This window comes from Chionomys nivalis, chromosome 3 (assembly GCF_950005125.1).
Source record: "Chionomys nivalis chromosome 3, mChiNiv1.1, whole genome shotgun sequence".
Classification (NCBI taxonomy): domain Eukaryota; kingdom Metazoa; phylum Chordata; class Mammalia; order Rodentia; family Cricetidae; genus Chionomys; species Chionomys nivalis.
The window spans coordinates 123,794,903-123,820,406 of record NC_080088.1 but is presented as its reverse complement, the minus strand read 5'-3'; the positions used below and the strand labels follow the sequence as shown (position 1 = coordinate 123,820,406).

General features: G+C 49.1%; 1 protein-coding gene across 1 annotated transcript in view; it reads left to right on the top strand.

The window, feature by feature from the left end:
• Positions 1-9,063: 9,063 nt before the first annotated feature.
• Positions 9,064-25,504, top strand: part of LOC130871430 (RIMS-binding protein 2-like) — a 61,212-nt gene continuing 44,771 nt past the window's right edge. Inside the window, 11 exon segments of the mRNA XM_057764764.1 lie at positions 9,064-9,195; positions 10,913-10,999; positions 12,948-13,047; positions 14,661-14,699; positions 14,776-14,928; positions 16,010-16,194; positions 16,196-16,238; positions 19,305-19,441; positions 21,199-21,248; positions 21,250-21,270; positions 22,710-22,819. Of these exon segments, the coding sequence (XP_057620747.1) occupies positions 9,064-9,195; positions 10,913-10,999; positions 12,948-13,047; positions 14,661-14,699; positions 14,776-14,928; positions 16,010-16,194; positions 16,196-16,238; positions 19,305-19,441; positions 21,199-21,248; positions 21,250-21,270; positions 22,710-22,819 (1,057 nt within the window).

Here is a 25,504-nt window from a genome sequence, read left to right as displayed (position 1 = left end):
GGGAACGGGCTCCAACTGAGCAAGACACACTGATTGTCACTGGACTTTTAGATGTGCTAAGTCTTTTGCCTAGAAAGTTCATTTGCACCCCCACTCCCTCTACGTGACAGAGCCTCCTTCCATGAGGCTGTCCTTCTGTGTCCCCATTGCACTTCCTTCTGTCTGGATCTCCTCCAAGGCATTTGCACGTATCCTGCCTACAAAGAGGCAGCAGCTGGGTGGCTCAGTTCGAGGTCAGCTTCCTGAAACAGACGGGCTCAAAAAAGTAATTAGAGTTATCATTAACCTTGGCTCCCAACTCGATGATGGAGGAAGGAGTCAGAGAGATGAAGAAAGACCTGTTGTGTCCTGGCCACTTCCCTATTGGGGTTCACATCCCCCATCCCAACTGTTTGATACAGAATTTTTCCACAGTGTTTGTCCTTAGGAGATGTCCTTCCCATGGCTGGGCAAGGACACAGACAGCAAGGTCAGTCCTGCCCCGTCTACACGGTAGTCTGCAGCCCAGACCTTCCAGAGTGGAGTGTGAGTCAGGGTCCGGATAGAGTTACACACATGTTCATCTTTTCACAAGAAGCAACTGTCCATGGACCCCATCAGCTTTAATAGGTTCTCTGTAACCTCCCAAAGCTAAAAACTGCTAAGTAGCGCTTCAGTTTCCCCAGCTGTTAGATAAAAGCTTTCTTCCACTATCCGTTCAACCTTAGCCGTATTTAGTGTGTGTGCCTGTAATCCTAGCACTCAGGAGGCTGAAGCAGAATATCAAGTTCAAGGTCATTCTGAGCATCGAGTGAGACCTTGTCTCAAACAAAACAAAAAAAACCCAACAGCAACAACAACACAAGCAAGTAAATAAACCTTGAAGCTGGAGGCTGGCTCAGTTAGTAAAAATAGCTACCAAGAAAATGTGAGGACCTGAGTTGGGATCTCAACCCTCATCTAAAAGCCAGCAGGAGCTAGGGACAGAGGATGGATGTCAGGGGCTCATTGGCCGGCAGGCTAGCAGAATCAGTGAGCAACAGCCTGGGTCAATGAGAGACTTGGTCTCCAAAGGTAAGAAGGAGAGCGATAAAGACCTCTGATCTCCACACATGGCTGCATGCACGTGCACACACACTCAAACACACATATGCACGCACACACTCCATCTTTGAAGCTCCGTGGAACCTGTTGGTACCAAAGCAAACGGCAGTTTTAAAATTTCCCTAATTGCCCCAGTGTCTGCCATCAAAGGACTGTAAATGGCCATGCTGTGCGAATAGCACGGGTGGGTGGGCTGTCACTGAGGCTGTTGAACCTCGAGACATCCCATAACCCATCTGCAAAGCCAGAAGTCCAGTTGGGTGGCTCCCAAGTTCCCCTCATGCCCCGCTTTTCAGCCTCAATACCCACCTGCGTGTGGACCTGGGAAATTCTTCATATCGAGGCTTGTGCTGTGCATCGTATGATGTCTTAGCAGCATCTCTGGGTTCCACCTCTCAGCTGCCTGTAGATAACACCACCAGCTATGAAAACCAAAAATGTCTCCAGACGTTAAGCAGTGGCCTCTGGGGGACAAAGTCATCCCTGTGGTTCATGGACAGAAGAAATGGGCTGAGGAGTCTGATGTAATTCCAATCAACCTTTGGGGGGATGATCGTAGAGAACACTGAACTAAATCATCAATGTCTGCCCCTCTTCATAGAGTGCCAAGCCCAGTGCAGTATAACACCACAATTTTATGGAGGAGAGAACTGAAGCCCAGAGAGGTTAAGCAACCTGTCCAGAGCCACACAGGCAATGGAACGAGGAGCAGGAGCTTAGACTAGCCCACAGCTGTAGTCCCATTTTGCTGTTCCACAGAGAACACCCCATGCCAGGAACTCTCAGATTCTGATCACTTCCTCTCCCCCGTGTAATGTCCTTGGGGGAGAGGAAGGCTCACTGCTGCCTAGCATCTGAAGAATCTGAAGCCATTTGCCCAGGCATGCAAAGCCTTCCTGTGTCCCCTGGAGACTTTGTACTTGAGCATCTTTCATGTGTGCTGCCTCTGGGGAGTGTGAGTGGCGGGGGGCAGTTGACAGATGGTGGAGGGACGCAGGCGACAGGCATTCCAGGTGTCTTGGATATCCGTCAGATTGATGAGGCTTCTGTCTCACTCGCAGGACTGCGCCGCGTCCCCTCACTTCCATTTATCATGATGGGAAATGGCGCAGAAGCAAAACCTGAGTCACAATGACACAAGACTTCCCTTGTCCAAAGTCAGGGCAGCTAGCGCAGTCATCAGGGCCACTTGCGAGTGATTGCTCTCTGCGTGCCTTCGTGTCCCCATCTGTAAGTGGGGGTAAATAATAGAATTGATCTCACAGGTGCTCATTGATCAAGGAAAACTTGGTGGGGAGTACTTAGCACAGCACCTGGCACCTAAATGCCCCAAGGTGAGATGGGAACTGTGGTTGCTTGGCGGGCGAATTGATGGGGGGCAGCCTGGCCATTTAAGGACAGGTTCTGTGAGCCCTGCTTGGGAGCCCGGGGCTGGCTTCCACCAGGGTAGCCAACTCCTGATCGTGGCAGATGGACCATGTCTGCTTCTAACAATACTACAGCCCGGAAGCTCAATAAGGGCCATGTTAATACCACCCTGCTTGGAAACTGGATGGGGCAGGGAAAGAGGAGGTGGGAAACAGGGACAGACAGACAGACAGCATGGCACCTACTTACCGTCCAGATTGAGAATCTTTGTGAGGTAGTGCAGCAGCTGCTCTGGCCTGCCTGCTCATGGTGGGACCACATGGTTCAGCCATTTTCCATGCTGGTTCCGGGACCAGAGTACAAGCCACCACACCTAGGTTGGCTGGGAGGATTTGGTCATGCTGGTTCCCCCTGCAGCAGAAAGCCATCTGTCTCCTCTATATCCCAGGATCCACGACCGTGCTAACTGGCAGCATGAATAGTGGTGGGGGTCGCGGAGGCCAGGTTGGACTTTGACGGGAGCCTGAGATTCACAAAAACAATTACTGGTCTCTGCCGAACAGGCTAGGGATGGGTTCTTCCAGGAGCCAGGAGCCATGGTTATGTGTAAAGGTGTGTTCTTGGACATAGATGCATGTGCCAAGGTGCAGGTATTCTCCTATGCCAATGGTTCTCAGCCTGTGGGTCATGACCCTTTGGGGACTGACTGACTCTTTTACAAGCATTTTAGATCAGATATCCTGTATATCACATATTTGCATGATGATTCATAACAGTAGCAAAATTATATTTATGAAGGAGCTACAAAATAATTTTATGGTTGGTGGTCACCACAACCAAAGGAACTGTATTAAAGGGTCACAGCATTGGGAAGACTGAGAAGCACTGTCCTATGTGATGTGGGTCTAGAACAGGCCTTGAGCCCTATGGTTATCATGGCCTCTTAAAAATAATGGGGACAGGTTCTCAAGCATACTATCACACCCTGTCATAGAGACACACAGGACAACCACACAGTACAGAAAGTATAAAAGTCATCAGCCATCAGTGAATATCACAGTAACCCAGGCATGCTACACATGATTTAACCTCTATAACATTCCCAGAGCGAAGGGCTTGGTTCTCCCTAGGTCACAGGGCAAGGAGCTAAGGCTCAGAATGGCTAGATTGCTCACCTGGCATCACTGAGCTGGGAAGCGGCAGATGCAGAGCCAAAACTGGTACCCATGCTTGCATCCTAACTACCCCTTTCCTCACAGTATGGGGTACTGAGCAGGTTACAGTGTTGCCACCATGTTCATCTTCCTGAACCGGAGTAGCAACATCTGGCCAGTGATAACCCACTTCACGCCATCTTGAGAGGTCATATGTTGCTATCCAGAATGGAGGGTACAAGGACACAGCCCTTCCAGTGCTCCCAAGTACATCCTGGGGCATGGGGGAGGTTCCCACCCAAGTCCTCCGAGTGATGGATGTGTCCTGGATGGCACCAGGCATCATAAAGTTAATCAGGCATATAAAGACCTAACTAGAGAGTGACAGCTACTCACAGTGGCCAGCTAATTGCTTGAGCATAGAATGAGTGGAAAAGAGACAGCCATCAAATCAGGCTCCCTTAAGGACCATCTCAGCACCAAGGACCAGAAGGGACATCTGGGTGTTTGGACTCTGGGACTTCAGGTCTCCGAGCACTGCTCACATTAGGAGGTTTAAGGGGCAGCTAACATGACCCTCTTAGAGCAGAAGCTAGGCAAATGGTACTAGGAAAGCCAAGGTCATTCAAGGTCACTGGGCTGGTTAGTTTTTTTTGTCAACTTGATGAAAGCTAGAGTCACCTGGGAAGTGGAATCTCAGTTGAGAAAATGCCTTCATCAGAATGACTTGTAGTGAGTCTGTGGGGCATTTTCTTGATTGATGATTGATGGGGAAGGTCCAGCCCATGATGCCGTCCCCTGGGTTGGTGATCCTGGGAAGCATGAGAAAGGGGCAAGCCAGTAAGCTGTGTTCCTCCATGGTCTCTGCGTCAGTTCCCACCTCCAGGTTCCCGCCCCGATTTCCCTCAGTGACAGACTATAAGTTACAAGCCAAATAAGCCCTTTCCTACCCCAAGCTGCTTTTGGTCATGGTCTTTATCAGAGCAGCCAAAAATTAGCTCGGACAGAAATTGGTACCGGAGAATGGGCCACTACTGTGACAAACCTGACCCTGTGGTCTTGGGGCTGGGGTCACGAATGATTTCAGAGCTCAGGGCTTGCACAACTACGGAGTGCTTAGGGCTTAATGAGCCTTTGCAGGAGCTTGGACGTAAGAATCGCTGAGAGAGAAGCAGACAGTGGCGGGCAGCCAGGCTTGGGAGATTTCACAGGGATGTCTGCAAGTCCCTTCCAGACTCTATGGGTCTGTTTGTGCGGCATTTTTTGAGTAAAGGATCTGCAATTTCTGCTCGGCTTGAGCTGAATAATTAGCTGTAATTAAGAAAACACTAACACAGCCAGTAACTGGCTAAGAGGAAGGGTCCCCAGTCACGCTCTTCAGCATCTTGCCTGCACACCTCGAGCTCTGGGATGTCTCTTCCTGTCTAATGAAAGGTTACATGTGCTCCCAGTGAGGAGTTAAAGTGCAGAGGAGAAGCCATCAGGGATGCTTCCTGTGGGGGACAGGGACAATGGTCGCTGCCCGTGTTCTGATTTTTCTTTTGTTTTTTCTTTGATGCACACAACAGAGGTATTCCTAACACCCCAACCTCACTTTCACGGCCTGACGAATTCTGCACTCTGGCTTGGGGCTCTTTTCCCACTTAGCAGATTGAGGCGAGGGTTCATATGAGGTTCCCCCCACCTCTTCTGAAGCAGCATTTGGTTGGGGGGAGCTGGAGCTGATCTGCCCAAGGCTTGGGAGTGGAGCATCAGCCTTGCCTGCATGAGGCCCTAGGTTCCATTCCCAGAACCAGAAAAATCAAAAACAAAAACAAACAAACAAAACCTCAAACAGTTCAGACATGGCCAAACTTCCAAGTAGTACAGAGCACAGAGGGAGCCCTTTAAAACTGTGGGTTCCTGAATCTTGCTCTGAGCCCACAGAACCATCTCTAAGCATTAAATGTGCTCCCCAAAGGCTCTAGATGGGCCATGGGTTTGGGGGCCACTTGCTCAAGGCTGCATGATTGAACATGGCTGCCCAGTCTTAGTTGGACTGGTCACCGAGGTGGAGCCAAAACCTGATGATGAGAGCTTTGTCACAGAGCTGGGTGGTTGACAGGAAGTGAGGGGTCGCAGTGTGCCCCAAACTCTCCCCTGAGACTGTAAGAACAAATAGTTCTGGCGTGAAAGAGCAGAATGCTTTGTCAGCAGGCTGTGAACCTGCTGGGCACACATGGGGGCAAGGTTCTGACCTAGCCCCTTGTAAAATTTTATTTCGAGATTTGAAATTTCTGGCCCTAGAGGCCTTCCAAGTAGGCCACATTTGGGGCCGAGTGAGTGTCCATATGGGTGGATATGAGCTGCCTTGCTCATTCCTGAGACCTGGGAGAAGAAAGGTCCACCTGCCACCTCATATCCTCCTCCTAACTGCTGTGACAAGGGCTGGGGGCATCAGGACATAACCTTCATTCAGTCTGTAGGACTTGGGCAACCTCTAATGTATGCTCAGGAGACCTGCCTTAAACATATGGGCTAGCAGGCCTTCAAGCATGATGGAAGAATCAGGCATTCTGGCAGGGCAGTTAGAATGCGGGCTTGCAAGTGGGGGCAATCGATGTTCTTATTGTCCAAGAAAAGCAGGAAACTCCTTTAAAATGCTCTCCAGTGAAGCACATTGCAGATTAGATTGGTCATAGCTGTGTGACCTTTGTGAACCTCTTACCCTCTCTGTACCATGGGACCCCATGATAGGTACATCCTATCCCTTAAATCTGAACCACTCCCTTGGCCAGGCTCCTGTGTTGAATATTTGTTCCCCAGATAGGGGAGCTCTTTGGGGGTGACAGTGGAACTTCCCTAGATAGGGCTTTGCTGGAGGAAGAAGGTCACTAGGGACCAACCTTTGGAGATTATCCCACCCCTGGTCCCAGGTGTACTCTGCCTCTTCCGTATGCTCCCTCTGTGTGGATTAAATAACTCTCCCTTCTTTCCACCATGATGGACGGAGACCCTCTGAAACTGTGAGCCAAGTGAAGGCCCCTCCTGCTGAGTTGCTTCTGTCAGCTGTCTGTCAGAGACAGTGAGCAGGGACTGAGGTGCGGGGGGGGGTTAATTTTCCAGCCAGAGCAGTGGAAGAGGAAGTCACGACAAGAAGAATGTCACCGTGCATCCTGTCCCTTCTTCTGCCCGTGGCTGTCCTCACTCTCTCCCAGGAGATTATCCACTCTGTTATCCAGACTGTAGGCTGGGCTTGCTGGTCACTGAGCCCCAGGGAACTCCCATGCCACTACTGTGCTTACTCATGAGCACCCCACACCCAGCCTTTTTTTTTTTAACTTGGATTTTGAAATTAAATTCAGGTTCTCATACTTGCAAGGCAAGCTCTATGTATCCAGGCTGTCCTTACGCTCATAATCCTCCTGCCTTGGCCTCCCAGATGCTTGAATTGCAGGTGTGACTACCCTGCCCTGTCACAGGGTACAGAAGCAGTTGAGGTCATTAGTGCAGCCCAGGGTTTGGCAATAACTGAGAGGCCATTGGTGTGGGAAAGACTGTCAGGGTGAGGTTCCACTAGAGTCCAGCCCAGGACTGCTTGGCATGTTGCTCTGTGTGTGGCAGGAAGGGACAGGGCCTGGGACAGACTGCTTGAATCTTGATCTCAGCGCTCACTGCCTTTTGGCTAAGTGGCTCCCGTAAACAACTTAGCTTCAGTTCTCTGAACTGAATACACGGGCACAGGAGCACAGAGGATCGTTCCAGTGTGCCAGGGTGGTGGCAGGATAAACTCATTGTACGTTGCAAACATCCTTAGTCGGAAATGCATATGACTTTCCTGTGTTAGCGACCCGGTGCACAGTCAAATGCGGTAGCTTTCCCTCGTGATTGTGGGCTCTCAGGAAGCCAGGGCCACTGCTGCTGCACACTGTGATGAAAGATGACCACACCATGGAATTTTTATCTTCTAGCAGGAGATAAAGATTACGGGCAGTTTCTGTCTATTTATTTAATAGATATTTTCTTTGAGACAGGGCCTCATGTAGTCCAAACTAGCCTCAAACTCAGTACGTAGCCAAGAATGACCTTGAACTTCTGGTTGTCCTGTCTCTGCCTCCCAAGTGCTGAGATTATAGGCATATGCCACCACTCCTGATTTGTGTGAATGGGACTAGAACCCAGGGCTTGGTGAATGCTGGACAAATGCTCTACCACCCGAGCCATGTCCCCACCCAGGGTGGTTTTAAACTGAGTCTCTTTCACACCATGGCGAAGTAAAAATATCTTAAGCCAGAGATAGCGGGAATCCTGAGTTCTGGAGTTTGGAAGATTTGGTCAGTTAACCCATATGAAGTGTTAACCTCGGGGGCCCATCACACAGCAAGTGCACCTCAGGGGCAGCTAGCACCACCTGGGGCATTCTGGGACCAGTTACTGCCTCTGTGGGCCCATAGGGATAGTTAATGGGGAGAGGTGACTGATGAACATGCTGGGCCGAGTGTGCGCCTGGGCTCTGCACTGCCGCCCCTCGCTAGTGAGGTGTAGCCTAGGTCACAGTGGAGGCGCCATGGCCTATAGGCTGCTCCTCACTCCTCCCTTGTGGAGACTCATGGGGAGACCACCAGAAAATGATTTTCAGGAGCCAGAGCGCCCTCAGACAGAGTCCATGTTTGATGGCTGTGGGCAGGGCTGCCAGGCAACCCTCTGGAGGCTCTGATTCCCAGGTCCTTCCAAGGGCTCTATTGACCTCAGTTTATTGTGGGCTACACACCACAAAGATATGAGCAAACCCAGTTCCAGTGCCCTGGCCCGATGTCTAGAATAAGACAACAAGCCTTTTGGTTTTGTTTGTTGACATTGCTTTCATTTTGTTTGAGACAGGCTCTCACTCCATAACCTTGGAACACAACCTGACCTGGGGCTCACAGCAACCCTCCTGCCTCTACTCCTCGGGTGCTAGGGTTATAGATGTGAGCCATCTCACCCGGCTGAGGAAAGAGCAGGGAGAGGACTTGAGACTGAAGACCTTCCGGGGCTGCGGGTTCGATGTTTATACCTATTGCTTTATTATCCGGTCAGAACCTGGGCCAGCAGCATTAAGCAGCATGACTTCAGAGTTTTCTAGAAAGATCCACCTCAGACCCCTGTTTCAGAATCTGCATTTTGGCAGGTGCTTGCAGTATGCTTAGTTTGAAAGCATTTGTTCCAGATGCCTGAGACCAGCTCAGAACTCTGGTTGCCGATCACTGGAGGAGGCTGTGTGAGCTAAGAGAGGCCTGAACCTGAAGCCATCAGCACTGATGGCCACTGAGGAGCCTGGACTTGGAGTGAGCTCAGACATTCTGGAAGTACTGGCATTGGAAGTCCTTTCCAGGGAAGGCTTCGCAGCCACTGTCAGATCCTCGAGAACGTAGAATCAGAGATGGAGGGTCCTCCTCTGCTTGGGTCCTGGGGGTCCTTACTGCCCTGTCTCTGCTCCATGCGCCTGGTGGACCATCTGGAAAACATGAGGAAAAATGTGGCCGGGGATGGTGTGAACCGCTGCATTCTGTGTGGAGAGCAGCTGGGCATGCTGGGATCTGCCTGTGTCGTGTGTGAAGACTGTAAGAAGGTACCAGTATCACGCTTCCTTTCTTCCTTTCCTGTTGAACACCTGCATGGGGAAGAGGGATCTGGACTGATTTGGACTGTGGATCTGGGGCCTGGGGTCTGAAGGATGGAGCTTGGCCTCTGAAGGACAGTTGTAGGGTGTGAATCCCTCAGGATTCTCAGTCTCCCAAGGTCGGCTGGGTTCTGGTTCCTTCCATGGAAGGTCTTTATGTCCTCTTAGAGCTGAGGTCTATGCAGGATGAACTCAGAAGTCTGGGGCATGAGGATCCTGACTATGGGTTAGTTAGTAAGTTAGATGTGTGGTCTGAAGAGCATACTCTGTGTGTGTGTGTGTGTGTGTGTGCATGCACATGCATGAACCCACACATGCATGTTTGTTCCCTTAACATGCATCAAGCTACAGGAGACTTAGCAAAGGCAGGAAAGATGGCTCAGCAGGTAAAGGCACCTGTCGTACAAGCCAAGTGACCTGAGTTCAACCCTGGAACCCTGGTGATGTAGATGAGAACACCACAGAGTTCTCCTCTGGCCACACACACTCAAAAGTGTGCACTAGTAAAAAATATATGATTTATTTTTTAAAAGAAAGACTTAGAAAACCTCTCTCCAGCCAACTTGGATTCTTTGGATTTTAAGAGCATTTGTCCAAGCAGGGAAGCCCCTCCCTGAGTTCTTGTCATGACCCCCAGAAATGGGTGTATCCAGCCTCTCCAGAACAGAGACATGACTGTCTTTGGTCCACCTTACCCCACTCAAGGAATTTGGTGATCCACCTAGCTAGAGAAACCCATCATGCCACTGGGCATCTCCAGCCCTGTGATCAAAGCAGCTCATAGAGTACAGTATTGAACTAGCTGGGTGTCGTGGCTCAGGCCACCTGCACTCAGGAGGCAGAGGCAGGTGGATCTCTGTGAGTTCAAGGCCAGCCTGCTCTACAGAGTGCGTTCCAGGACAGCCAGGGCAATACAGAAAAACCTGTCTAAAACAAAACAAAACAAATACAGTATTGGGGAAAGTTTGTCTGAAAGATAATTCATGATAGCAGTTACCCTGATAGGTAATTTTATGCACTTATGGGTTTTCCTGTTTGTCTTCAGACAATGGAAGCTCATCCCAGAGTAGAGTATCCCTGTGTTGTCTGGCTGTTATTCAGACATTACTTGTCTACTGGAGTGGGTGGACGTGTGGTCACGGCTAAAATTGTCTCAAGTCTTCTGGGAAAGGAAAAAAGCCAATAAACAGAAAGAATACACTGACTTTTCTTCAAAATCATGCCAGTGGCTTCCTCCATGTGCTGGGTGAGAACCCAGACCCCACAGGATGAATTTTTTGAGAATCCTCCCCTCCAACACTTGAGGAAGAATTCAGCTCTTGCCATTGGCAGCAAGGCTAAAAGTGAAACTATTCCAATTGGCCTTGCTCTTGGGAGGAAGTGAGGAAGGGTTCTAGTTCTTTCTATGCCCCGAGAGATTTTGAACTCCTTTGCTCCCCAACTTCCTCCTTGCCTGTCTCTAGTCTCCTACAGCCCAAAGCCTGCCTCACCTGCATGTGCTCTGGCCTCACCTGCATGTGCTCTGTCCTCACCTGCGTGTGCTGTCCCTCACCTGCATGTGCTCTGTCCTCACCTGCGTGTGTTCTGGCCTCACTTCTGTGTGCTCTGGCCTCACTTGTATGTGCTTAGGCCTCACCTGTGTGCGTTCTGCCTGTTTTGTCCACAGAATGTCTGCACCAAGTGTGGGGTGAAGACCTCCAACAACCGCCCACATCCGGTATGGCTGTGTAAGATCTGCCTTGAGCAGAGGGAGGTGAGTGGCCAGGCTTGTGTCTGGAGGTGAGGATGGGGGTGGCATGGGTAAGATGAGGGTGGGAGAGGGTATCATGGCATTTGGAAGCTTGGGGCTTGGCCTGGTTCTTGTGTCCTAAAATTTTGGTAAGAAAGGAACCAGCCTAAAGCTGGGGGTTTGGTTCAGTAGATAGTGTTTGCCTAACACACAAGACCCAGATTAAAATTCCAACATGGCTTGAATTGGGCATGGTGGTGCACACCTGCAATCTTAGAACTGGAGAGTTGGGGGCAGGAGGATCAGGAGTCAAGGTCATCCTCAAGTGCATAGTGGATCTGAGGCCAGCCTGAACAGACTGTCTAAAACAAAAGTAATGAGTACTGGAGAAATGGCAAGGCCTCTTCCTGTGCCAGAGTAGCCTTTTCCCCTCCTCTCTTTCTTTTGCCTCTTTTTTTGCCCTTCAATTTCCCTCCCATCCCAGTCCCTCACTTTCTGAGTCTCCCTTCCCCCAAATCTCTCCCTCTTTCTCTCTGTGTGACATAAGTGTATACACACGTGTGTGATGGTGTGCTTGCCCAGGTGTGAACTTGTGGCATCCGAGGTCAACATCAAGTGTCTGTCACTATTGTCTCTGCCCTGCATTTTGAGACAAGGTCTCTTACTGAGCCTGGAGCTCTTGGTTCCAGCTAGACTGGTTGACCAGTGGGCTCTTGGGACCCCTTAGTACTGAAGTGACAGGTGCACACTGCCAAGATTTTATGTGGGTGCTAGAGATCTGAGGTCAGGTTCTCATGTGTGTACTCCACCCACTGAGTCGTCTACAAAACTCCCCTCATCTTTTCTCCCTCCGTGCCTGTTGTCTTTCTCATCTCCCTGCTTTCTGCTCCTCACCCTCTCCATTCCTCCATGATATTTTATCTCTTCACTTTTGATTCCTTCTCTTACTCCTACCTCAACCTCTGCCTCCCCCATCCTTCTTCCCTTTTCTCTGTCCATTTTCTTCTAGAATCCTTCTCTTGCCCACACCTGCTTTGTGATTTTGACTTTATCCCCAGTCATTCCAGTTTCTTTACCAGTCATCCCCAGCTGGTTCTCCAGATTCTTAACTTGGAGAGATTGTTTTAAAGACCACATTCTCTCCCTTCAGCCTCAGGACAGCAGGACACACAGGGAAGGTTTGATGAAGGTTCTATTCATGGCAGAGTGGGGGACACCAAAAGTGGAGGGGACCCTCCAATATGAGTGATGACAGGGCTCTGAATTCACTTCCTGGTCTGAATAAAAGAGGAAGGACGGCACAGTAACCAGGAAGAAAGTTGAAGGAGGTCATCACCACCCAGCAGTAGGGAGAGAGCCAAGGGGATATATACCATGACTCCCCTTTCCACATCTGCACACCCCTCTGGTATTCCCTTGGACCACACAAGCCAGAGAACCAAAGTTGTGGAAGTCCCGTTATTATGTGCCACACTGGGTAACCCTGTAGAGCAAATAGCAAGATGGGAATTGGGAGTCTTCCAGATGTCCCTATATCATCTTGCCTAATCTGAAGTCATGATAAAAACTTGGGGTCTTGAAGAAGTTGTCAGGGATTAGATCATCTGTTTTATTTTGTCCCTTTGAGGCAAGGTCTCATGTAGCCCAGGCTAACCTCAAACCTGAATTCCTGATTCTCCTGCCTCCAAGTATTGGGGCTTATATTATTACGTAATTCTTATATCAAGTACAAGATGTACTTGTTACAAGATGAGAGAATTGGCATTGAGCCCACAATCTTTCCCTCTCTGACGTTGAGCTATTGGATTGATCCTTGACATGGCAAACATTCAACTTTCTCTATCAATAAAATGACCATCAGGTCATGGAACAAATGCATGTGGCCACTGTCATGACCAAGAGCTATGGGAACAAAGATAAAAACTGGCAGTTGGCTGCCATGTCTCCCACACCTGCCTTCTTTCCTTCCCAGGTCTGGAAGCGCTCAGGAGCATGGTTCTTCAAGGGTTTTCCCAAACAGGTTCTTCCACAGCCCATGCCTATAAAGAAGACCAAGCCCCAGCAGGCTGCTGGTGAGCTTGCTGCCCCAGAACAGCCTACACTTGAATCCAGGCACACAGCCCGAACTCCAGCTCAAGGTAGGACAAAACCAACCCCTTCCAGAACCTTGGACAGGTCCCGGCTTACTGGTCTACCTGGAGGTGTCCTAGAAAAGTTCTTTTTGCCAATCAACTTCTGGTCTCTAGTCTAGGACTTCTTAGTCCCTAAGTTGTTTTCCATGAACCTGTTTTTGGGAGAGTAGCACAGGGAACTTTCTAGAAAAGCCAGCTTGTCAAGTACTTTGCTGTCTTCCTTTATGGGAAATGAAAAGCACAAAATAAGAAATTAAAATTAGTAATTGGGAGAGTATCCCACTCACCTGAATATACCACGGAACCTGTGGAACTTGACCTGCTAAAAAGGCTTTCCTGGTTTTCTTGTGTTCCTTCCTTCCTCTTCCATCTCCATTTTTTCTTCTTTTTCTCCTCCCTCCTAATTCTTCTCCCTCTCCTCCTTCTCTCTGTTCCCTCCTCCCTCTCCTCTCTCTTTTTCTTCTTCTTGGGCAGAATCTTATGTAGCCTAGGATATTCTGGAACTCCCTTTTTATCTGAGGATTTGGTGACCTTGAACCTTAATCTCCTGCCTCTACCTCTCAAGTGCTGGCATTATAGGTGTGCTATACCATGCCTGATTTTCACTTTTGTTTCTTCTATTGACTGTAAACAATTCTGCAACTGGACTAATTAAAAGTGAAAGATGAGTAGAAATGAAATTAGCAAAGGGAAATTACCAGCACTATTAATATCATGGCTGTTATCTGAGTATAGTTATTAATAATTAAAGTGTTCATTAAAAGGGAGAGAGGCAAACAGGAAGAAAAATGACTCCATAGAATTACACTTTCATTGGACAGTACCACTTAGACTGGCCAGACGAATCCCTTATAATAATCTCAATTAACACTGGATGGTAAGATCAACTGGAGCAACAATGTTGGGGCATCATTTCTCAAAAGAGAGCTAGAGATACAGGGCTCAAATCTAAGTGCCTGACCTGATCTCTCATAGGACAACTTCTCAGAGTCATGGAGCCCGGTGCCAAAGGTTTTCTCTAGGGAGTGTCATAAGCCATTTCTACTTCTTGTAGAATCACCAAGTTGTCAATAGCCACTGTGTCCCTGAGGAGCGTGCATCCTACCAACTACCTTTCCTCCTGATCACCCTTCCCTCTCTCTCAGAGTGTCCAACCCACAGTCCACAGGTCACATGCAGCTCAAACAGAACTGCAAATTTATTTAGCACAGAAGCAGAATTTTTAGTCTTTTTTTGGTAATGTGGCTGTGTGGTGCTTGACCATGGATTCACAGATAACAATGATATGTTGTGGTGTCAAAGGTTGGACAGACCTGCCTGTCTAGGCAGAAGAAATGGCATTGTTTTGTTGGTCTGTGCTTTTGTCTCCTCTTACAATAAGGAAATGAGACACTAGGAAGAAGCTCAGGGAAGAGGTTGGAGGGAAAACTTATTTAATGCTTCAAAACTTTTTTCAGTAACAGACTGATCCCCTTGTGTATCTCTGAGGTGAGAACTCTACAGACACCAGAAAACTAGCTCTCTGCGTCATTTCTCTCTCTCTCTCTTTTCAGGTGATGTGGAAGAAAGGAGGGCCCCAGGTCAGAAGCCAGGTGAGTTCTGTCAAATGTCTTCCATCTCACCCTATCACTTCCCTCTCTCTGTTTTAAGCCATCCCTTTTCTTGCAGGCCCCGATCTCCCCTGTGCTCCTGGGCGAGGAAGCCATGGGCCTCCCATGCGCAGGGCCTCTGAGGCACGAATGAGTACAACTGCCCGGGACTCTGAGGGCTGGGAGCATGGTCACGGTGGGGGTGCTGGAGATGCCAGTCGGAGCCCAGCAGGTGAGCAAGGTAGGAATGTGCTGTCTTTATTGAATGCCTACTGTATATCATGTTTTGTTTCTAATGTGGGTCTCAATGTGGTGGCTGAGTGTTCAGAACTTAAAGTGTTCTCTGGTACCCAACCCCCAACAAAGAAAAAGAGGTGGAGGAGGATGGGAGGAGGTGGAAGAGGAGGAGGAGGAGGTAAAGGAGAGAGGTGAAGCTCTGGAAGAGGAGGGAGGAGATGTCGAGAGGGAGAAGGGATGAAAAGAGATGGAGAGAGAGAGAGAGAGAGAGAGAGAGAGAGAGAGAGAGAGAGAGAAGGGAAGAGGCAGAGGAGGTTAAAGAGGATGGAAGGTGGAAGAGGAGGACTGTCCACACTCCTGAGCCCTGATCAAGCCAGCCAACAGACGGACTCACAGCCATTTTTTCCCTACATTCCCACATGCCTGTAATAAAACAAGACTTTATTGAACACCAGCTAGGTACTTAGTTAGGTCAGGTTCAAGTTTTTGGGGAGCAGCAGGAAGCACAAAGATTCAACCCTCACCTCATGATGCTGACATTCTAGTAGAGTCCCACGGCATTCAGGGACAACCTTCCCCACCTGTCCTGCTCAAGGAGGGAGCTTGCTGACTGCTCTTGTCTTCCATGCATTTCTCTGGGAGATCCTTGTCTTTCCCTAGGTGTCATGGTGGTATTGGCCAATGATGGTGGTGTTTCTAACCCAAAAGCCACATGTGCCGCGGTGCATATCTGCGCCACTGAATACCTCTCTGACCACTGTCCCACCTCTGCTGTACAGTCCAAGGTCCTGTTATTCCCCAGAAGGCCCCTGAGCGTGGCTCGCCTGGGGAACTACATTTCCCACGAGCCCCTAGCGGTCCACGCAAAGGCTGCGCAGGCGCAGAACGTGGCGCTTGACGCATGCACGTGGGGGACCCTTTAAAAAGGCTGAAACGCCTTCTGTTCTCTCTCTTTTTCCCCTTCTCTCCTGCAAGCCACAATAAACCTCCTGCGCCGAGTTTTGTTGTGTCTTGCATCCTCCTTTCCCTCGAGTCGCGACGAAGAAGATGAAGACGAAGAAGACTAAGAAGAGAAGAAGACGAACAGAACAAACGAAGAGAACAGGTCCGAGAGCTGGAAGAGAAATGCCGTGTGCAGAGTGAGCAGTTTAACCTTTTGTCCCGGGACCTGGAGAAGTTCCGGCAACACACTGGGAGTTTTGACCTGCTGGGCAGCAGCTCAGTGGCCTTGCTGGATGTCCCCTTGGCCCCTGGCAAGCCTTTTCCCACAGTACATAAATGGACTAGCCACTTCCATATGCAAAGGTAAGTGGCAGATGTTTGCAACAGCTGGGGAAGGGGGCCTGTGGTGGAGAGTATAAAGAACTACCACAGCAGGACTAAGGACAGCCCAGGCTGCTGTGTCCTTATCCGTTCATAGAGTGGCTTGGATACGCTAGTGGTGGGGGGGAGCATGCTTGTGTGGGTACAGGTGCACATGCATGTCTAAGTGCATGCATGTGGAGGTCAGTCTTTGGTGTTGTTCCTCAGGAACCGTCCACCTTGCTTTTGAGACGGGGTCTTCCATTGACCTGGGATGTGCAGATTAGCCTAGGATGGCTGGTGAGTGAGATCCAGGGCTTTGCTTGTCTCCTTGGTCCCAGCCCTGGGATTATGGATGTGCTGCCCTGTCTAGCTTTCTGCATGGATGTTGGGGATGGAACTCAATTCTTATGTAGCCCCTCTCCATCTAGATTGCAGGCTCATACCTGTAAGCCAGCGTTTGAGGAACTGAAGCCAGAGAATTGCAGATACTTCCAGAACAGCCTTAGCTAGAGTGCAAGACCCTGTCTTTAAATCAAAAAACAAACCCCCAAGTTGTTGATTTGTTTTAATTAGGGGACCAAATAGGGATCCTAATGCCAGACTTCCTTTTGTAACTTTATTAAGACAGTTTCCAGTCTCTCCTGGTTCTTATCAAAATAGAGAAATGCTCCTGATTTTTTTAATTATAAAAACGAGGCGATGCTCATCTCTCTGTGTCATCATCACTGGAGTTCTTCCCCCGCCCCCAGCTCCTCAGCTATTACATTTTTTCTTCTACCTCTAGATCACAGAAACTGACAGACAACATCAGTGGCTGTTGCTATGAGAAACGAGATTGAGGGCATGGGACTGTCCCCAACCTTCTGGTTGTTTACTGAGCAGAGTGCATCCGGGTGTCTGGGTGTCAAGGTTGTGATGTCTTAACATCAAGGTTGTGATGGCAGAGTTGTGTAGGAAGCCCTGTTCTGATGCAAGAGATCAGATAAGCTTCAAGGTGGCCTTTGGCCCAGACAGATGCTCTCAGATAGATGGTGTGGTGAAAAAAGAAGCTGGGGCTGTTCCAGAAGGGATGGTTGGGTTCTAGAAGAGTGGCCAATGGGAAATGTATTCAAGCTATGAAAGGTACAAGACAGTTTCTGTTCTCCCCAGAGAACCCAAAGCTTCCCATTTTGCATCCTAGCTGCAAGGGAGTCACACAGATCACCCTCTCAGCATGACAAAATCCTAGGAGGCCACCTGAGGCAGAGCTGAAGGTTTCTTAAGGGGGGGGGGTGCTGGTTACACACACACCTCTAACGGCTTGTCTCCAGTTCTGACTCAGAAGGAATACAAGAGTTTGGCACCAGCCACAGGTATGCACCACTTTTCTCAGGCATGAAGCGACTGGTGCCCTCGTGTACTTTCAGCAGCTATGATTGTCTACAGGAGAGTTGCACAGGACTGGGTCCATTAACTTCCTGTCAAGAACGGGCTCATGAGACCTCCCCCACACACCCTGAGGATTTGTAGACATTTCATGACTGCTGTGGGAGGGGCTTATGAGGCTCCCAGCCCGTAAGGGTTAAATGTAGGTAGTTATATATTGCGTTTTCTTCTGTGGCATAACTGCTTTTAATCGTCCCCTGCTCTTCTAAATAGCTCTATTTAAACTTGTTGGCTTACCAACCTATAGTCCCTTAGAGATGTGCTCATGTGATGGGACCCAGGGCATAAGTTCCTAGCTGTGCATGGGAGCAACATAGCATGATGCACTCACTCTAGATGCAGCATTGAATCCCAGGGCCTAAACCTATTCCCCTTGGAGCCCAGGACCTCGCCACTAATGCTTCCACACCTTCCCACTCCCTTGCCCAGCTGGCCACCACTTCCTCCTCTCTGCTTCTAGGACTCTGGCATCAGCAGAGTCCACGTGTGACTGGAAAGTGTGGTCTATATCTTCTGCTGTTTATTTTATTATTTTGATTATTTAGACTATTATTATTTTCTTTTGAATAAGGCCCTCCAGGTTCTTCCACACTGGAAGAGGCAGCAGGGTTTTCCTCTTTATTTAATGCGTTTGCTAGGTCGCTAATTGCATTAGTTTTAGCCACTTTTTTATTTCCTTAGTCTTGGTCTCCTGTCCCTCAATGAGATGACCTCTTGATGGGGCAGTTCAGGAAGCGGCTGGATGCCCCGGGCAAGAGACATGTGGACCTGAAGGCAGCAGAGGGTGCCAGGAAAGGCCCTGTCCTAATTCATATTTGGATCCTGATGTAAAAGAATGTGGCTTTGGGGTTTAGATAAGGCCATCCTGGGTGAGTGTGCTGCAGGTCTGGCCTCAGTAACACAGTAACTCAGTAACTGTGAGGATAGTGTTCAGGGACCTGCTTTGGTACTGAGAAGCCTCCTATCAAATAATTTCTAGCCAGAAACTTGGTAATTGAACAATTTTCTTTTCTTTTTCTTTTTTTCTTTTCCTTTTTTCTTTTCTTTTCTTTTTTGTCAAAGTGACAACAGACTTCAATGTAAACCGGTATGAACAGGGAGGTCATTGCCATCCAAGAGGGGAAGAGCTAGAGTGTAGCTTTAGGTACAGCTCCACTCAGGTACCTTTGGTGATGTCACAGAAAGTCCAGACTCTGCCTCTCCATTTTACAGTGCCCAGCTCTATGGGCAGACTCTGTTCTTGCATGTTCTTTCCTATCCAAGTCAGAAAGGCCGAGGGACTACTGGGCCTCACAGCCTACCAATTTCAAGCCAACAGAAGGGAAAGACTCCCAGTTCAGGATGCACTCACCCTCTCCGATTGGGCCTTGCTGTGTCTCCTATCACACATCACCACCAAGCCCTCAGTACAGCCATCCTGTGCTGTCTATTACATATGACTGCCAAGCCTTCAATACAGTCAGCCTGTATGCTACCCATGATGATCCAATCCAGAGCTGCAGTGAACCAGTCTGAGGAGTCTAGGACATGGGTGGTCCTCACACAGACACCAGAGAGAGGAAAGCTCAGGGAAGACAAATAGCTAGCATGCTGTGCTGATGGCCTGTCTCCTTCCCCCATCCACTCCTGTGTCCTGGCCAGGTCACGAGGGTCCCACTGGACACTACTCTGTGATTGGGGACTATATCCTGTTGTCTGGAGACAAGCTGGAGCCTCTGTGTGTGAAGCCTTCCTTCCTGTTACGATCCAGCAGCCCAAGATGCAGATTTGAGTCCGAGGTGAGTCCCGCCTAGCCGGCTCCAGAGTGTATCTGGGAGGATGTCTATGCCCCGCCCCTCCATCCTTCCATGCCCTCTTCCTTCATTTCCATTAATTTTCTACATCCATCCCTAGTGAACCACCATGTGTCAGGAAGTAGGGACCTACAGCTTACAGGCCAAGGTCCTGGATATTATGGGGGGAATACATATGGTGGGAGGACAAGCACTCCATCAGTATCTGGACAACCAAGTCCTGGTGAGGGTTCTGCAGACAGCAGAACTGGCTGTGTGGGCAGGGAGGGGCTGTGAGCCAGGAAGGTTGGCCATTGGTGTTACTGTGTGCCCGAGAAGCCAGGTGTTTGGTTGAGGAGAGCTGGGAGGTGGTGGGGGTAGGGATAGGTGTGACTTTGGTCCCTTGAAAAGCACTAATCTCTGTGTAAGCCACACAGGGTGGTGCTGGAGAGCTCCCAGGAAGGAGCTGCATGGCCTAATCGTCATCATGAAGGACTACTCTGCCTTCCATACACAGAAGGGGTGGGAGGGGAACTTTCTTTCCCTAGGACACTGGGACTCAGTCTCCCTCTTATCTGAGACTGAGTCAAGTGTCCTTATCTCAGAGGCACGTGGCCTCCCAGGAAAGGCTACCGTGCTACTGGGATTATTGCAGTGTAGGGACTCTGGTGGCCGTCTCCTTATGTCCTGCAGACCCTGAGACTGCAGGGCGAAAGAGGGAAATGAGAGGTGTTTAGGTGGAGGCTCTACTTCAGCCCCACCTCTCTCTCTCCAGACCCTGTCCCTGAGAAAGCCCACCAAGCAGAGGCTCCTCCCCCTGAGACACTCAAGACCACACATGCAGGATATTTTTTTAAATTGATTTCTATCGATCTCTACATTTTTCTCTACTCCCCTCCCTGCCACCCCCTCACCTTCAACCCTCTCCCAAGGTCCCCATGCTCCCAATTTACTCAGGAGATCTTGTCTTTTTCGACTTCCCATGTAGATTAGCTCTCTCTTGAATTTTGCAGGCAAATGGATGGAGCTAGAAAACATCATTTTGAGTGAGGTAACCCAGACCCAGAAAGACAATTATCACATGTACTAACTCATAAGTGGTTTTTAAACATAAAGCAAAGAAAACCAGCCCACAAATCACAATCCCAGAGAACCTATACACCTACAGGATATTTGAGACCTGGCTCATAGCCCTGCCACGTGATTTCTCTCCTATTTTCTTACCCTGAGAATCACCCAGGAATTGCTTTGCTCAGATTAAATTCAGTCTCATTAATTTGGCTGGATTTGGCTTATTGCCTCAGTGGAGAATCCCACAGCTGGGGATTTTCAAAACACTTTATCCAGAAGATCCCTACTTTTTCCTTTCTTGTGGATCTCCATGTTTTATCGAATGCCCCTGGAGATGACAAATGGGGTCTTCCATAGCAAGAGCCCTCTGAAAGCAGAAGGTGTGGTCACCTCTGTCTTCCACAAGCTACTTGGTATGACATTCTGGTGTCTTAGGCTACAGCATTGGGCGGGGGGCACCCAAGTCCCTGCTGATGTTCAAGCTAGGATTCCAGCAAGGTCTATGGAGGTGATTCCCATTACATGAGAGTTTCACAGACTGGGATACTTTCCTAGTGAAGCCCAGTAGGACTACAGGCAGATTTCCTGAATGTCCAGGGAAGGAGTTGTATCACTATGTGTGTGTGTGTGTGTGTGTGTGAGACATGTAGCCTTTAGTATCACCAACTGTAAACCACAATCACTCCTCACAGATGGACAATGACCGGAACTCTAACAACTCCAAGCAAAGCAGCTCTGGGAAACCTGTGTTTCGCCCGCTACAGGTAGGGATGTGATGCCACACCTCCACTCCGAGTGCTGGGGCAGAAGAAGCAGGTGAGAGGCAGGGAGTGCACAGGTTGAGATCACACTTTATTCTTCGGGGCTGCCGTGATTCGGTGTCTCAAGCTGAGCTCCCAGGAACTTGCTCCCTCGCAGCTCCAGAGGCCAGCAGATGAATTAAGGTACCCTATGGCCATGGCCCAGGCAGACTCTGACCGAGGGTCTTGGATCCTTCTCATGTTCTGGTGGCCCCAGGGCTCTTGGTTTATTGCTGTATCTCTCTAGGCTCTGTCTCCCCCTTCCCATGGCCACCTCTTCTACGTGTGTTCCCATGTCTCAGGCATCAATGTCCACCCTGGCCAGTGTGATATCCTCTCACCTGGGTGATACATGTAGGAACTTCTTGGCAAATGAGGCCACATTCATAGAGGTCAGAGGCTGAGACTTGTGGCAGATATTTATAGGGGACACAACAAGTGTCAAACAGAATGTCACAGGGGAGACCGTGTCCAGAGCCTCCTCCACTGATGCCTCCAATTACCCCTCTACTCTCTTGCCCAAATCCCAGGCATCATATCTTAGAAGTCTTCAGTAGAACATACCATTGATCAAGCAAATGCAGTTTTTAGAATGTCTTTCCTTGTGAAAGTGTTCAAAGATATGTTATAAGGACATTAGCCAGGACACTGAATGCATTGTTAGTCAGGAGGTAGAAGCAGGGTCTACATCTGACTTTAGAAAAACAGTTCCATAAAGTTTGGTGACTTCAACAGTGGGCTACTATACTTAAACTAAAAAGGCAATGGCAGACTTGGTGGGATAGAAATATGGAATCCTACATAGTAAGGTGAAAAAACATGGTAAGTAGTATGTGCAATGCTGTTCTACCTCAGTTAGCTAATTTTTGTTTAAAGGCAACATAATTGGACTGGAGAGATGACTGCTCAGCTGTCAAGAGCACTGAATGCCCTCCCTGCAGACACAGGTTCAGTTCCAAGTAACCACATAAGGCAGCTCACAATCGCCTGTAACTCAAGTTCAAAGGGATCCAGTGCCCTCTTCTGGTTCCCACAGATACTGAACACACATGTGCACATATACACACCCAGACACATACACATAAAGAAATAAATCACAAAAAACAAAAGCAACAGCCTTCACTCTGTTCATAGTAGCTCACTAATTTGGAAATGTGTAGTTCAGATGAAAGAGACACATGGGAGCAAGATGTCTGGACAAGATGTCCTCAGATTCAAAGAGCTCTTGTGGCTTCAGAATTACCTTTAACCATTGGTGTGAGCCAGCCAGAGGAGGCTGGGGAGGAGACATGGGATCTCACTAAGTGAGCTGTGACACCATTTGACATGTAACAGGTATAAGGAACCATATACTGGCAGACCATGGCCAGGGCAACTAACATGCAAACTGCTTCTTCCCGCAGCTACAACCCCTTTGATGGGCCCAATGAGAACCGGGAAGCCGAGCTGCCTCTCACGGCAGGAAAGTACCTCTACGTCTATGGAGACATGGATGAGGATGGATTCTATGAAGGTCTGTGGATGTGCTGCGGTTGGTGGGCACTGACTTGTTCCAGGCGGAAGACCAGCCTGCCCGAACCCTGGGAGATGTGCCAGGTTCCCTCATGCCCCTGGCTGCTAGCTCTCTGTTCTGTCCCTCCCCATCCCCAGAGGTCCCAGTCTCCCTCTGTGATGATTGCCAGGACAGTGGAGCTGGTTTTCCGAGTGTTAATGGCAGTAGATGGCTGGCACTTGGGAGCCCTGAGTGTTCATCTTGCAGAGCTCCTGAGCAGCTGCGGGCTGACACTGACGCTGATAGATGCTTTGCTGTCACCTTTCATTATCCATGGGGAACAGGTTGACATTCAACCTCAAGGATGCTTGAGGCCCTTTTAAAATCGTGAGGTGTTTGCACATAGCCTAGGTACCTTCTGCGCACTGGGACTCCTTCCTAGATGGCTTCTAACACACACAATGAAAATCCCTACCAACAACAATCAGACTGTAGACTCTGTACATGTTCTATACAGATAAACCTATTTTTTTAATTTTTAATTTTACATACCAACCACAGTTTCCCCTCCCTTATCTCCTCCAGTTCCCTCCACACACCTCCTTTCTACCCCCACCATCCACTCTCAGAAAGCGTAAGGCCTCGCATGGAAGTCAACAATGCCTGTCATACCAAGTTGTGGCAGGGCCAGCTTCTCTCTCCTACATCAAGGTTGAGCAAGGCAACCCACCATAGCGAATAGGTTCCAAAAATCTGGCTCATGTAACAGGGACAGATCCTGGTCTCACTGTTAGGGGTCCCACAAACAGACCAAACTACACATTGTCACCCACATGCAGAGGGCCTAGGTCGGTCTCATGCAGGCTCCCTGGCTGTAGGTCTAGAGTCCATGAGCTCCCATGAGCTCAGGTCAGCTGTCTTTGTGGGTTTCCCCATCATGATCTTGACCCCAATCTTATTTATTTTTAAAAAACCTTTTCCATATTCTGAGGACAGAGGATTAGTGAATACTAAGGGCCACTGTGTTCCCCAAAGTGCCCATCTTTGTCCTCTGTGGTGCAGTCATGATGTGACCTCACTGAGTGTGATTTTCCCATTCTCAGAGGCCTCGAGACTCATACTCAGGGGCCCAGCCTCATACCCTGATACCCCCTTCCCATCCTACTCACCTCTAGAATCTGCAGAAAGGACCTGGACTCTGTCTACCCAGAAGGCCTCAGTTTCATTGCCTTTTAGCCTGACAATGGTGCTATTGCCCACAATCAGCTTTCTGGTTTTATTTTATTCTTATTTTATGTATATGGATGTTTGGTCTGCACGTATGTCTGTGCACCACATGTGTGTAGTGCCTGTGGAGACCTGAAGAGGACATCAGATCCCCTGAAACTAGAATTGCAGGTGGTTTTGAGTCATGGTGTGGGTGTTATTCTTAAAACGTTCTCCGAGGCGGGTTGGCGGGGCCCACCAGGTGACAAGCGGCTACACTTTCCCACCAGTGGGAGGGCATGTGCCCTGCGGCCGGTGGTGGCAGGTAACAGACACATAAACACAAAGATAGGCATAAAGCATTTTATTGAGGGAGAGAGGCAGAGAGAGAGAGAGAGAGAGAGAGAGAGAGAGAGAGAGAGAGGAGATAGAGAAGAGATAAAGGAAAGAGAGAGAGACAGAGAGAACGCGTGCACATGCCAAGGAAGCAAAAGAGGGAAGGGGCAAGATGGCAGCGGGCAGGTCAGAGGTAATGGGAGTGGGCGTGGCTTGTCCCTTAAAGGGACAGGAAAGCACAACAGTGGGTGCTAGGAATCGAACCCAGGTCCTCTTGGATGAGCAGCTCATGCTCTTCAGCATCGAGCCGTCTCTCCAGACCCTGCTTTCTGATTCTAGATGGGAGTGTCTATCCCCTGGCCCTTCTGCTATGTGGGAAAGCCTGTCTTGTTCTGGTCTTCTGAGTGGAAGGGACTTTTTTTTGAACTAGTCTTCTCTTGTGAGAGCTTGTGTTGCTTCTCAGAGTATATGGGAGCTCCAGAACTCACTTTCTGGATGCCCACTTATAGGAGGTTGCATTGCTGCTGTGACATTATAAGCTGAGGCCAAGTCAGTGGACAACCCTCTCCCTGGCTGTGCAGCCCCAGCAGATCTCACCTTAGGGTCAACAGCATGCCCAGTGCGACTGCCAGATGACCTGGTTGAAGTCCTTGAAACTTTCCCATCATGCATTATGCCCACTAAAAGGTTCCAAGAGCCTCACTCAAATGGGTTCCAGACTCAGGTTTTGATAGGCTGTATGACAGTGGGACTTGCTTCTATTCTCTGTGGCTCAATCTTTTCCATTGCAGAACAGCGATAGCTCTCACTTTTCTGTCTGGAAGATGGATTGACTGCTAGGAAGTGCTTGTAATATACGCTTGTACATGACTATAGCTCAGTAAATGTTAGATACTGTCATCATCATCCCCACCATCATAAATACCCTTATCACCTCCATCTCCAGTACCACCACCATCATGCTCCCCATCAACATCACCACTATCATAGTCACCATTGTCAGCATGACCATTATTATCACCACCATCATCATTACCACCAGTATCCTTCTCATCATTGCCAGCACCACCATTATCATCATCAGCAATATTACCATATCACCATCACTACCGTATTATTAGTATTACCACCACCACAACCATCCTCACCACCACCAACACTATT